Consider the following 14,476-nt stretch of genomic DNA (forward strand, 5'->3'; position numbering starts at 1 on the left):
GGGTATTAGTGTGGATGCAGGCAAATGTAGAGGAAAAGGTTGAGACCAGTGTGTGTGGAAGCCATTTGAAATGCACAAGGATGCCTCTAGAACAGTGTTTCTTAGCCTGGGGGTTGGGACCCCTGGGGGGAGGGGTCAAAGACCATCAGAAAACACAGTATTTTCTGTTGGTCATGGGGGTTCTGTGTGGGAAGTTTGGCCCAATTCTATCATTGGTGGGGTTCAGAACGCTCCTTGATTGTTGGTGAACTATAAATCCCAGCAAGTACAACTCCCAAATGTGAAGGTCTATTTTCTTCAAACCCCATCAGTGTTCACATTTGGGCATATTGGGTATCCGTGCCAAATTTGGTCCAGATCCATCATTGTTTGGGCCCACAGTGCTTTCTGGATGTAGGCAAACTACAACTCCAAAACTCAAGGTCAATGCCCACCAAACCCTTCCAGTATTTTCTGTTGGTCATTGAAGTTCTCTGTGCCAGCTTTGGTTCAATTCCATTGTTGGTGGGGTTCAGAATGCTCTTTGTTTACATGTTAACTATAAATCCCAGCAACTACAACTCCCAAATGACAAAATCAATCCCCCCGCCAACCCCATCAGTATTCAAATTTGGGCATACCGGGTATTTGTGCCAAATTTGCTCCAGTGAATGAAAATACACCCTGAAGATCATTATTTACATGGCGATTCATAATGTTAGGGTTATGGTTGGGGGTCGCCACAACATGAGGAACTGTATTAAGGGGTCGCGGCATTAGGAAGGTTAAGAGCCACTGCTCTAGAACATCACATGGTGTTCCTGCAAGTAATTATTCTATAAAGGGTCAACTTAAACCTCTAAATAAGATGGACTTGTATGGCATCCATATTCATTCATAATGTGTGGAGTCAACCTTCCTAAACAAAGAGACTTTGTAAACAGTTACAAAACACTTGGGATTCCTAGTCTCACCTGAAATGGTTAAAGCACAAGGTAACTGGTTTGAGTATATTTTTGTTAACCTCACTAATCTGTTTTACCTTTTTTCAGGTAACACCAGTTGTTCCACTTTCCAATGACTCATGGTCTATGTCTTTTGCCAAATACCTCGAACTCCGTTTTTATGGGCACCAGTACAGCCGAAGGGCTAATGCCGAGCCATGTGGCCACTCCATACATCATGACTACCATCAGTATTTCTCCTATAATCAAATGGTTGCCTCTTTTAGGTAAGACTCCGGGTTCCTTTTCTCCTAAGATTAAACCCCTTTACTTACAAAATTGATTTCTGTTCTATACTGATTTTTAAATTTATATATATATATAAATCTTTATTACATTGTAGCTGTGGACAAGTCAACATAGGGGCCACAAAACACATATTATTTGAGAACACATATTATTTGAGAACACAGAAATGCTGGACCACTCTAACAACTACTATGTCAGACTACACAGAGAAGTCATTGAAATCCACAAGCATGTGGGCAATTTGAACAGAAAGGAAGAAACCATGAAAATGAACAAAATCTGACTACCAGTTTTAAACACTCTAAAATCAGGACAGCAAATAAAGAGCAACACTAAAAAAAGAGGGGAATTTCAGACATGAAACAATCAGGGCCAGACAATACCTCCCAACAAAGGATCTAGACAGGAAGCAGCCAGGCTTTGAAGCTGCAAGGCCATTAAATACTAATCCAGGTGGCCAGTTTCAACATTCACACTTGCCTCAAGCAGACAAGAGTTCTTTCTCCCGCCCTGGACATTCCACAGATATATAAGCCCCATTTTCTTAGTTTCCAACAGACCTCACAACCGCTGAGGATGCCTGCCATAGATGTGGGTGAAATGTCAGGAGAGAATGCTTCTGGAACATCGCCATACAGCCTGGAAAACTGACATCAACCCAACCTTCTTTCCCCATATATTCTGAATAAAACAAAGATTTCCCAGCATTTCTCTATGGTCACATAGCAGCCACTTAGTCCTTTTTCATTGTTGAGCAATTCGACAGGGAGATACTGTTCCTCAACATTCATGATTTTGTCACTTGTTCCTGGCTTTTATCAGAAAAGATGGGAGCTCTGTTTTACTGGAGAGAAGTCCTTTTCCACAAATGTTTCAGTGGTAACTGTACTGACTCCACTAGTTCCGTGTGCCATATCCATTCAATCCCCCTGCTGTAACTGCTCTTGATATTGCAGGCCTTTTGCATGGGATTGCTAGTGCTGTCTTACAAGGGCAGCCCAGGAAGAGGCTAAATTCCAAAAAGGGCTTGAGGACCACGACTCCCTTGACGGTGTGATGTTTCAAGCTTGACTGACACGAATAAGGCCTTGTGTTTAAAATATGTTCAATCTTTTGTTCCCAGCTATTCTCCTATCCGATTGCTGGAGGTGTGCGTTCCACACCCCAAGATCTACATAAAACGCCAGGTGCCTCAAAAGGTTGCCATGCTTCAAGACCTGAAGGACTTGTCTCAAAAGTAAGGATTTTATTATGTTTCCCAGCGTGAAGTTCTATTATGGTTCGGCTGTTGCTTTGTATTCAAGCGCAGCTAGTAATTCTACTTCTTAGTAGGATATGTGATGTCCATTGCATAGCCTAAAATGTGAGGACTTTTGTTGCATTTCCTTCCAAAGGTGATGGGACAATCCCTGATATTTCTGTGCAGTTCTTCTAAGTTCCCAGGGACTGCCCGCACACTGTTACGTATTGTGTATCATATTTGCAGTCTTGCTGCTTTCTCCTACTATTTGCTTTTCTCTTCTTTAGCACTGAGATTATCAAGAAATTGATTATTGATCAGGTTTTCTTCCTCCCCATATTTTGCCAGTATTATAGTCCTAAATACATTTCTTTTTTTAAAATATTTTTTTATTAAACAGTTTGAAACATAAATACATGGAAAGAGGGGGAATATTCAGAGAGAAGATAGAAAAGTAGGAAATACAATCAATAAAAAAAACCCAAAATACAAAAATAAAAAATAAAAATAAAATAAAATCGCTTCCATTCCAATCTCAGGATCTTCTTATCTTTTATTTCATTGTTATTTACATCTTCTTTGTTTCTTTCTCTTTTCTATTCTTTTCATAGTCATAAAAAAGAACCCAGTCTGTCTTTTTTTATAGATTTCCCGGTATTTTTCTTTAGCAAAAAAGTTAACTCATCCATGTCTCTTATCTCTTTAACCTTATTCACCCACTCATCCACCGTGGGAATTTTTTCTTTTTTCCAAGATTTAGCAAATATAATTCTAGCCGCTGTTGTAATAAATGTCAATAGTTTATCTTCATTTTCATCCAATTGTAATTCCAAGTCAGTAAAGCCCAACAAATAATATTTTGGTTTTTTCTTGAACTTTTTATTTAATTTTTTTTGTGTTTCCTCGTGGATTAAAGACCAATATTTGGTTGTTTCCTTGCATGTCCACCACATATGATAGAATGTATCTACTTCTTCACAACATTTCCAACACTTATGCAATGTATTTTTATACATATGACTTAATTTTCTTTTGGAGTGGTGTACCATCTGTGGAACATTTTAAACCAGTTCTCCTTTAAATCCATAGCATAAGTATATTTTAACTTTTGTTCCACATTTGTTCCCACTCCCTGAATTGGATTGGTCACCTTAAATTTTCTGCCCACTTAATCATACAAGACTTGACCTGTTCTTTTTCTGTTGTCCATGATAGTAATTTATTATAGATCATTGTAACTATTTTCCTTTCCGTCTTCAAAATTTTATCCCATATATTTTCTTCCCAGTCAAATCCTGTTTTTTTATCTTGTTTATAGTAATCTTTGATTTGTAAATAATGAAGCCATGTTATATTTTCGTAGTTTGTCTTCAGTTGTTCAAAAGTCTTGATATCCATTGTGCCTTTAATTAAAATATCTTTGTATGTCGGCCATATTCTCCAACCTAAAAGTCTCCTGAATACATTTCTTGCGTTCCCAGTCCTCGGTTGTGAAAACAAAATGAAGCATTTCTAGACTATTTCATCTCTAAGCTGAGTGACCCAGCAGACATTGAGCAATTCTTCTGTCAGAAATGTTATAACTGTTTACAAAGTTCCAGTAAAGAGGTAGAGGCACAAATAAAGGGCAAAGGGGATAAATGTGCCAAGAGGAAGGTGCATCAAGCATACCCTTGTTGCGACTGCTTTTCATCTGGAAATGTATCCCTTCACTGTGAAAGATTATGCAGATCAAGAATAGATCTCTACAGTCATTTGGAAACCCACCACCAAGACTCTATACATGGAAGACAATCACTCTTGCCTATGATGAGGGATCAGCATTCATGTCTTTCAGCTGTTATCCTATTTACCCCAAAATAAGTGCTACTCAGAAAATAAGCCCTAGCATGCTTTTTCAGGATGCTCTTAATATAAGCCCTTCCTCCAAAATAAGCCCCAATTAAGATAATCGGCCAGACAGATGCATTTACTCATAGTACATCCGTTACAACACATGATGGATGTATTGAATTGTAAAATAATTATATTAATAAAATAACAACTACAACTTTGTAGACCACCCTCTCTCTCTCCAAGGGGACTCAGGGCAGTTTACACACAAAAAAGGCAAACATTCAATGCTTTTAGCAAGTACAAACATCTCAGAGTAGTACAAAGAAATACAAAATAATAACCATAAACGTATAACAAGTGCATAAAAATGTCTGCCAGAGTTATTGCCATGGTTGTTTTCCACATGTACCATAGCAGCAATGGAATACAGATTGTTAACCACCATTCCAATGGAATTAAAAGTGCCCTAGTCCTCCTTTTATATAATTTAATATAAAATTCAGTTTAAATAACTAATATTATTAACAAGATATTTTGACGCTGTTTCAGAGGAGGATGACATGACTGCATTTGAATAAATGTAGATTATTGTAAATGAATAAGTGTAGATTATTATACCTGAAAAAATAACCCCTACTGCATCTTTTGGACCAAAAATTAATATAAGCCCCAGCCTTATTTTCGGGGAAATCCAATACTACTACTAGCAAAAATAATTTGTGGAGTGAAGTACAGATTTTAATAAAATTATACTTGTACATAGGGATATTAGGCACTCTTATCATGCAATGGGTAGTAATAAGTAGAAGATAATAGACTACAGCAACAATAGCCTTTAATACAATCATAGATCATTAGACAACATATAGAATACATATTAAAAATAGCACTGTTAAAAATTATTACTATTATACAGTTTACATGTAAAAACCCATTTGCAAGATATGCTAGTCATTATAAAATTGCACACTATTAAAAAGAGTGATAATGTTAGATATTAGAAAAAGTAGTTGGTTCCCCTTGAGTCTTTGATCTGGACTGTCCTTTGTTGTTGCAGAGTGTCTCAGGTATATATTGCTGTTGATGAGCGCCTCACATCTCTGAAAACAGATACCTTTAGTAAAACCAGAGAGGAGAAGATGGAGGATCTTTTTGCCCAAAAGGAGGTAATAATACTTTTTTTGATCCATACAGTAGGGAAAAGCATGCTGACCCCATTAATATTAAAAAAATTGAAATATTCAGTACTCCATTTCTCACTTCATAATTGGAATTTTGTTTCTTTCCTTTACTAGATGGAAGAAGTTGAGTTTCGAAACTGGATAGAGAAAATCCAAGCAAGGATGCTTTCTTCGTCACTTGACACTCCCCAGCAACTGCACTCAGTTGCCGAGTCTCTGGTAGCCAAAAAGCAAAGTCTCTGTGAGATGTTGCAAGCTTGGAATAACAGGTGAGAGACTAGCAGTCTTCCTTCTCTAATGAGCCCTGGTTGGGTTATATTACAGGACTGGCTCCTAAATGCCGGCTGAGATCTTTTTGCACGGCACCCAGTGTGCCAACGACCACTGGGACCACCTGTACTGGTTTATGCCAGAGCCTTTGCAGTACGATTTTGAGGTCCTGATAACGGCTGAGTTTTTCCTGTTGTTTTACCTCAATGCAACTGTCGCCTGAATGGCGATATCAATAATCCAGACTTTTTTCTTTTCCATGAGATGCCACATTATTTTCTATGACCTTAGCGGGTTTATGATCCCACCAATTTTTTACTGGTGGTAGTGATACTTGTGACGTAAGTTCCAGTGAATCATCTGGGCCACAGAGTTGTGCCTCTGTTTGTAGTCCGTCTGTGCGATTTTCTTGCAACAGCTGAGGATATTTTTTTTTAAATGATTTTTATTAAGTATTTTATAAAACAAGACAACGAAAGAGGGGAAACAATAAGAAGAAGATAGAAAAGTAGGAAAAAGGAAAAAAGAACAAAAAAAAACTAAACTAAAAAAGACTAAACTAACCTAAACTATTCTAAAATGACTTCCACTCCAACATCAGGATCTTTTCCGTCAACTTCTTCTACTCTTATCTATTCTTATCCTCTATATTTATCTAAATTTCTTTTCATAATCATAAAAAGAAGTCCAATCTGTTCTCTTTAGCGGTTTCCCGGTATTTCTTCTCATTAAAAATGTCAATTCGTCCATGTCTCTAATTTCTTTGACTTTCTCCAACCATTCTTCAACAGTCGGTATCTGTTCATTTTTCCAAAATTTGGCAAAAATAATTCTTGCCGCAGTAGTAAAATACGTAAGTAGTTTATCTTCATTTTCCTCTACTTTAAGATCAGAGTCCGTAAATCCTAGTAAATAATATTCAGGTTTCTTTTTAAACCTTCTCTTCAATATCTTTTGTATTTCTTCATGTATAGATGCCCAGAACTTAGTTGTTTCTTTGCACGTCCACCACATGTGGAAGAATGTGCCCGTTTGTTCTCCACATTTCCAACACTTATCTGAGACATTTGGGTACATATGGCTTAGTTTGTTCGGAGTCAAATACCATCTATAAAACATTTTGTACCAATTTTCCTTCAAATCCATGGCATAAGTATATTTCAACTTTTTATTCCACATTTGTTCCCATTCTCTAAATTGAATGGGCCGTCTTAAATTTTCGGCCCATTTAATCATACAGTTTTTAACCTGTTCCTTTTCCGTTTGCCATTGGATCAATTTATTGTAAAGAGTTGTGACTACTTTCTTCTCAGTTTTTAAAACTTTATCCCATGTGTTTTCTTCCCAGTCAAATCCAATTTTTTGATCTTGTTTGAAGTGCTCTTTAATTTGAAGATAATGTAACCAGGTTATATTTCCAAACGTATTCTTAAGTTGTTCAAACGATTTGATCTTCATTTCCCCTTTCAACAGAATATCCTTGTATCTTGGCCAAATCCTCCATCCTAAGAGTCTTCTTTAATGGGCCTCCATCGCCGAGACCCAAAGAGGTGTAGCTTTATAAAAGAGGGCTTTGTATCTTAACCATGTCCTCAATAGGGAGGCTCGCACGAAATGATTTCCAATTTTTTTTCCCTTAGTTTCTCTATTATACCACACATAAGCATGCCAGCCTACCCTCAGGTCATGGCCCTCTAAATTTAAGCACTTTTCCTTGTTCAAATTCATCCAATCTCTTATCCATGATAGAGCACATGCCTCATGATAAGTTTTCAAGTCTGGGAATCCCAGACCTCCTCTCGTTTTTTTATCAATTAAGTTTATGTAATTAATTCTTGGCCTTTTCCCTTTCCAAATGAATTTAAGTAGATCTTTCTTCCATTTTTTAAATAAGGTTTGATTTCTTATTACCGGTATATTTTGGAATAGGAATATGAGTCTTGGAAGAACATTCATCTTTATTAATGATATTCTGCCCAGGAGTGATAGATTTAAGTAGTTCCATTTTTGTAAGTCCTTTTGAATTTTGTTCCAAACTATTTCGTAGTTATTCTTCAGAAGTTGGCAATTTCTCGCGGTAATCCAGACTCCTAAGTATTTAATTTTCTTTACACTCTCTATCCCCAATTGTTGTTGAATCTTTATTTGTCTCTCCTTTTTCACATTTTTAAATAACAGTTTTGTCTTCTTCATATTCATTTTGAATCCAGCCACTTTTCCAAATTGCTCTAATTTCATTATCCAATGTTGTAGGTTTTTATCTGGATCTTCAATTGTTCCTAATAAATCATCTGCAAACGCCCGTATTTTATATTCGAATTTGCCGATTTTCGTTCCTTTTATATTTTCATCTTCTCTAATTTTCTTCATTAGGATTTCCATGGCCATTATAAAAATCAGTGGGGATAATGGGCATCCTTGTCTAGTGCCCTTCGCGATTTCAAATTCTTGTGTCAATTGTCCATTTATTTTCACTTTAGCTTTTTGATAGTTATAAATAGCATTAATTGCATTGTTAAATTTTTCTCCCATATCCAATTCTTGTATTAATATCTTGAAAAAATCCCAATTTAAATTGTCAAAAGCTTTCTCGGCATCTATTGCTAAAATGGCGAATTCTTTTTGATGATTTGTCTCATAATATTCCAAAATATCAAGGACGTTGCGAATATTTTCTTTCATATGTCTATTTGGGAGAAAGCCCGTTTGTTCTTCTCCAATCCATTTATTAAGAAACACTTTTAGCCTTGTGGCCATAATATTTGCAAATATTTTGTAATCCGTATTTAAGAGAGAGATCGGCCTTTAATTTTTAATATCATTTCCCGGTGAGCCTTCCTTTATGAATCACTGTAATTTCCGCTTCTTTCCATGAGTCTGGAACTTTCCAATATTTCATCGCTTCATTTACGATAGTTTTAAATGTTGGGAGTAACTGTTGTTTAAAGGACTTATAAAATCCAGCCGTAAATCCATCCGGCCCTGGGGCTTTATCTCCATTCATTTTATTGATTGCTTTTTCTATATCCTCCTCCGATATCTCTTTATTCAATTCTTCTCTATCCTCATCCATTATTTTGTCTAATTTCATTTGGCCAATGTACTCCATTACTTCCTCTTTCTTTATTTTATCTTTTGTATATAATTGGATGTAAAATCTCCTGAATTCCTCTATAATTTCTTTATCAGTCCTCAAATCCTTATCCAATGTAGTTATTTTAGATATATGATTTATTTGTCTTTTTTTCCGGATTTGGTTCGCCAACCATTTACCAGGTTTATTTGCATTTTCAAAAGTCTGTTGTTTTAGGAACTTCAGTTGTATTGACTGAGATTCTAACTCTGCATGGGTTTTCTCTTGTTTTAACACCAAAAGTTGCCTCTCTATTTTTTTTCTTGGTCTCTTTTTTAATTCTGCTTCCTTAATTGCTATTTCGGCCGCCAACTCATTTAACCTTTTATTTCTTTCCCTGTTTTTCCTTGCTCCTTGTTGTATAAAGTGTCCTCTCAGAACTGCTTTGAAAGCATCCCACACCACACGTGGGTCCGTTTCCTCCATTTTATTTATTTGCAAATAGTCTTGAATTATTTTGTTATAATATTCTTTATCCTGTTCTGTTTTTATTAGATTCTCGTTCAGTCTCCATCTCCTAGAATAGTTTTTATGGTTAATACAAAATTTCTAAAGGGCAGTGATCTGACAGGTCTCGTGGTAAGATGTTAATTTCCTTTACTTTGGCGGAGAGTTTTCTAGTTATCCAGGCCATATCAATCCTGGACCAGGATTGGTGTCTATTCGAGAAGAATGTATAGTCTTTTTTATCTTTATTTCTAATTCTCCATATATCTTCTAAATCAAATTCTTTTTGCAACTCTATAAATTTTTGAGGGAGTTTCCCTTCCTTTATTTTCTTTTTCTTCGCATTTTTGTCTATTTGAGGGTCCATCACTCCATTGAAATCTCCTAACAAAATCAAATCATCAAATTCTGCTTCTTTTAATTTAGAGTTCAAAAATTCAACACATTTTGTTTTTGGACCATTTGGTGCATAAATATTACATATCAATATTTTTGAGTCTCCAATTGTTATCTTTACTGCAATGCATCTTCCTTCCAAGTCTCTGAAAGCTAATTCTGATTCTATTGCTTCTTTTACGTAGGTTACTACTCCTTTTTTCTTCTTCTCATATGAGGAATGATATTCTTTTCCTAATTTTTTGTTTGGGAGGTGTGCAATATATTTATCACTGATATGCGTTTCCTGTAACGCTATTACGTCATAATCCAATTTCTTCAAGCTATTCCATACTTTCTTACGTTTCTGGGGGGAGTTCAAACCATTAATGTTATTTGAGAAACATTTTATTTGTCGTTCCATCATCTATTCGTTCCCATCCAGTCCCAATCCTATATCGCCAAAAGCCATTTCCGCTGTTCCAGTTGCCTATTGTTCCACACTCTGATCTTCTTTTTCTTTTTCTTCTTTCCGTGGTGTCATTCTTGGTGTTGTTCTCTGTGGTTTGGGATCTTTCAATAAGTAGCTATAATCCTTTGGTGACTTATATCTTGCCTTTTTCTCTTTGATACCCTTTCTTGGGGTAGATAGTCTTCTTTCTTCGTCTCCTTCTGCTTCGTCTCCTTCTTCTTCCTCCTCCTCTCCCATTTCTTCTTCTTCTCCCTGTTCTTTCATTAATTTATCATAGAACACTTTAGCCTTATGCTCAGATGTTAGCCAGTGTCTTTCTTCATTATATGTCACCATTATTCCTTCTTTTCTCTCCCACCTGAATCTTATCTCTCTCTTTTTCAACGCTTCTGTAAGGAAAAAGTATTTTCTTCTCCTCACTAAGGTCATCTGGGGAAATTCTTTCAAAACTACGATTTTCTTTTCTTTGTAAAAGATTGGGTTTCTGTTACTTTTGTACAAAATGTCATCCCTCACCTTCTTCCTTGTAAATTTTACAATCACATCCCGTGCGGTTTTATTCCTCCTTGCATAGAATGAAGAAATCCTATAAACTTGATCCACCTCTTGTTCAAATTCATCCTCCTCACATTCCATACAACTTGCCAGCATTTTAATAACCAATGATCTTATGTCTTCTTTATCCTCCTCCACTATATTTCTGAATCTTAATTGGAAGTCCATTTGCATTTGCAGTAATTTCTCTTGTTCCCATTCCATTTTTTCCCTATGTTTATCCAGTCCTTTTATCTTCTGTGCCATTTCTAATTGTGTTCCCTCAATTTTCTCTTTAGAAACTTTTAATTCTTTCACCTCTCCATGTAGTTGCGATATGTCTTCTTTTATCTGGCCAAATTCTTGCTTTATTTCAGACTTCAAAACCTTGAATTCTTCTGTCATCTTTGTAATAATTCCCTCTTGTTTCTTATAATATTCTTCATGTTTAGCCTTAACCTCCTCTTTCAATTCCACTTTCAAAGCATCTTGTTTTTCCGAGATCTTTTTTATTTCTTTTAATAGATTATCCATTTTTGGGTTTATATCCAGAGACCCCCTCCGGGATTCTGGTTTGCCTGGGGTTGCCATTTCTTTCAACTCGTCTGCTTCTCGTCCTCGAATTATCTGTTTTCGTCTGCTTCTCGTCCTCGTCCTTGGGGCCCTTCGTCTACTTCTCTTCCTCGCCTCGTCCGCGTCTCCTCACCTCAAGCGTCTGCTTCTCGTCCTCGGATCGTCTACTTCTCGTCCTCGATCTGTCTCCTCCTGCCCTCTACTTCTATATCGGATTTTCGGGCTTTTCCCAATTTAATTCCAATTTATTTCCAATTTATTTCCAATTTTTCTCTAGCCGCTCTGTATCGGACTTTCTCTATGGTTTTCAAAATGGCGTCTTCCTTCCTTCCGCCCCGTCACTTCCGCCCCTCTGTCCCTTCTATGCTTCTTCCGACCTTCTCGTCCGTCACTCTAATCTGCCTTCCGTTTCCGTTTCCGTCACTTCCGTCACTTCCTTCCTGCCAACTCAGCCTACTTGTTTATAAAGAAGGCTGAAGATAGACACAACAATTATGGCGTCAAGGTCGGAGATATTATCAGTTTTCCACTTTCTTTTTAGATTTTCGGGGGGGGATGCGAAAGGGGGCTATCACTCCATCTTCGTCTTCATTTTCATCTACTTTAGCAGAGCGGCTTTTCCTCTAATTTTGCCTCTAATTTTGATGATTTAAATTCATCAATTTAGATTGCCAATTTAAATTAAATTTTATTATAATATATATATATATATATATATATATATATATTAATCAATCAGTCAGATATTACTACCGAGAGACCGGAGACCGAAAATGCGATCTCTTCCTCTTTAAATCCTGCGGCTTCTTTTCTTCTTATCTCCTTCTCTCTCTTTACTCCCCCAAGCCCTTACGGCTTGGCTATTTCTCCTTCTTTAAAAGTGTGGGACTAGTCCCGTTACCTGTTGCTGGGGTCTTTCTTGCTTCTCCACCCAATCTGGGCTTTCTTTGTTTCAACTTCTTCTAATTTGTGAATGGATCAGCGGCGGTTAAACGGACCTTGCGGTTCGATCCTCGTGGGGCGGCTCGCTTTCCCCTGTGTTGCTCGGACCCACTCGACCTCTCCTCCTTGAGGGGGGGGAGATCTTTGGGGTCTCAAGCCCACACTGGGATTCGCGGCACCTTTGCAAACTCAATCCGGCAAAGGGGGAGCATTCAGCTCAACCCAGCCGCCACAACACAGGTCCTCGCTGGGAGCTCACTCTCAGCGAGGCAGTCCCGTCGCCATGTCCACCGGAAGTCCCCCGCAACAGCTGAGGATATGATCAATGGTTTCATCAGCTTCCTTGTCCAGTCTGCATTTTGGGTCATCAGCTGATTTTTCAATCCTGGCCTTCATGGCATTTGTTGTGATGGCTTGCTCCTGGGATGCAAGAATCAGGCCTTCTGTCTCCTCCTTCAGGGTTCCATTCGTGAGCCATAACCAGGTCTTCTCCTTGTCAACTTTTCCATCAATTTTGTCAAGGAAATTTGCCCATGCAATGCTTTGTTGTGCCAGCTGTCAGCTCTGGTTTGGAATGCAGTTTTCTTCTCCTTCTCCTTCTCCTTCTTCTCCTTCTTCTCCTTCTCCTCCTCCTCCTCCTTCTTCTCTTCCTCCTCCTCCTCCTCCTCCTCCTCCTTCTCCTCCTCCTTCTTCTTCTCCTCCTTCTCCTTCTCCTCCTTCTCCTTCTCCTTCTTCTCCTCCTTCTCCTTCTCCTTCTCCTCCTCCTCCTTCTCCTTCTTCTCCTCCTTCTCCTCCTTCTCCTCCTCCTCCTCTTCTACTTCTTCTTCCTCTGAGTGCAGTCTTCTTCTTCTTCTTCTTCTTCTTCTTATTATTATTATTATTATTATTATTAAATGATGCATTGATTCACAGGAGAGAATAATTCAGTAATGGAGTGCAGCACCTCCCACATCAAGTGGTAGAGTTGGGTTCCCAAACAAATTCAGTTGACAATTAAATATCCCATTGCTGGATATATGGGAAGCCTTTGAGCTGAGATGTACTTTTCAACGTGAGGTCAATAAAAAGGGTTATATAGTGCAGAAGCAGACAAAATCAAAGTGCATATATGTGAGCAATCTCTCCCCAATAGCTGTGTGAATCCAAAAGTATACAGAAAGGATATTAATGCAAGTTATTCATTTCATGCCACTGGGCAGCTGTGAGTGTTTGATTCTAACAAGGACTCGAAAACCATCTGCCTGGTAACAGAGTCCCAGAAAAGCAATTCCTAATTATTGGGTTTATTTCCAAAAAAGGTCTCAAATAAATACCAACAACAGCAAGAAAACAACTTGTGAATTAATGAGACATTTGGCATATTTGAAATTAGAAGTAACAAGGAGCAAGTGTGCTTAGAGATGTTGCCCAGCGATTAGCTATGGAACTATTAAAATAAACACTTCAAATGTATCTTTACGCTAGGACTGTTTTGGATGTTAATTACATTTAGCAATACAGTGCTTAAAGAGATGTAGCCCAGGATCGGCTGTGGACTTGAAATGAAGCTGTGTGCTAGGACTGTTTTGAATGGTAATTACTAGTGATGTGAAATGGACCACTCAACTCTGCCTCTTCTGTACTGTGGATAAATTCAAAGCCTCAGAGTGATTATGTTGTTAGCTCAGTGGGACCTTCCTGAAGGACTGTGGCCATATCAATTCAGCGGAAATTGGATAGATTAACTGTACTTGGTACCATCTAAATAATGTGTCGAAGACATTGAGAATCTTTAGCCTGTGAGTTTAATCCTGCATCCTGGGATCTGTAATCCAACTTGAATAGCTTTGTAGAGATTCATCATGAGCTGGATCATTTTAGAAAATGTGCAAAATCAGCCAAGTCTTTGCTGCTTTCATCTTCTACAGTACATGCAGGGTAGCCAAGGGATCAGCAAAATCAGTCACCCTTAGCTGGTGTTTTAAGAGCCAGTCATGGAAATTAGCATTCTCAATGTGCTTTCTGAAGTGTATTCTTCTCCATGATGGGGGAGTGACCTAGGGACTGAACGGAATCACTAGATGGAGAAGCTCCAGCTAAAACTTGGGCCAGGTGGTCAAAGTTTTAGCTGACATCATCTGACCAACACAGGAGGTTTTGGGGTGAACACGATTGGCCCCTCACCACTCTGGAAAGGTCACCCCTTGTTTCCTGGAAAACGAAGGCTTAAGGTTTTATTGAGTCCTCTTGGGGAGATAGGGT

General features: G+C 37.9%; 1 protein-coding gene across 11 annotated transcripts in view; it reads left to right on the top strand.

Annotated features, from left to right (window-relative positions):
* Window positions 1-14,476, top strand: part of PIKFYVE (phosphoinositide kinase, FYVE-type zinc finger containing) — a 117,511-nt gene that overhangs the window by 68,341 nt on the left and 34,694 nt on the right. For all 11 annotated transcript variants that reach the window (XM_067470230.1, XM_067470244.1, XM_067470239.1 and 8 more), the window contains 4 exons: window positions 1,032-1,210; window positions 2,356-2,469; window positions 5,366-5,474; window positions 5,604-5,758. In XM_067470230.1, coding sequence (XP_067326331.1) covers window positions 1,032-1,210; window positions 2,356-2,469; window positions 5,366-5,474; window positions 5,604-5,758 — 557 coding nt within the window. The remainder of the gene's footprint in view (window positions 1-1,031; window positions 1,211-2,355; window positions 2,470-5,365; window positions 5,475-5,603; window positions 5,759-14,476) is intronic.

The sequence above is a fragment of the Anolis sagrei genome, chromosome 1, assembly GCF_037176765.1.
Source record: "Anolis sagrei isolate rAnoSag1 chromosome 1, rAnoSag1.mat, whole genome shotgun sequence".
In the NCBI taxonomy this organism is placed as follows: domain Eukaryota; kingdom Metazoa; phylum Chordata; class Lepidosauria; order Squamata; family Dactyloidae; genus Anolis; species Anolis sagrei.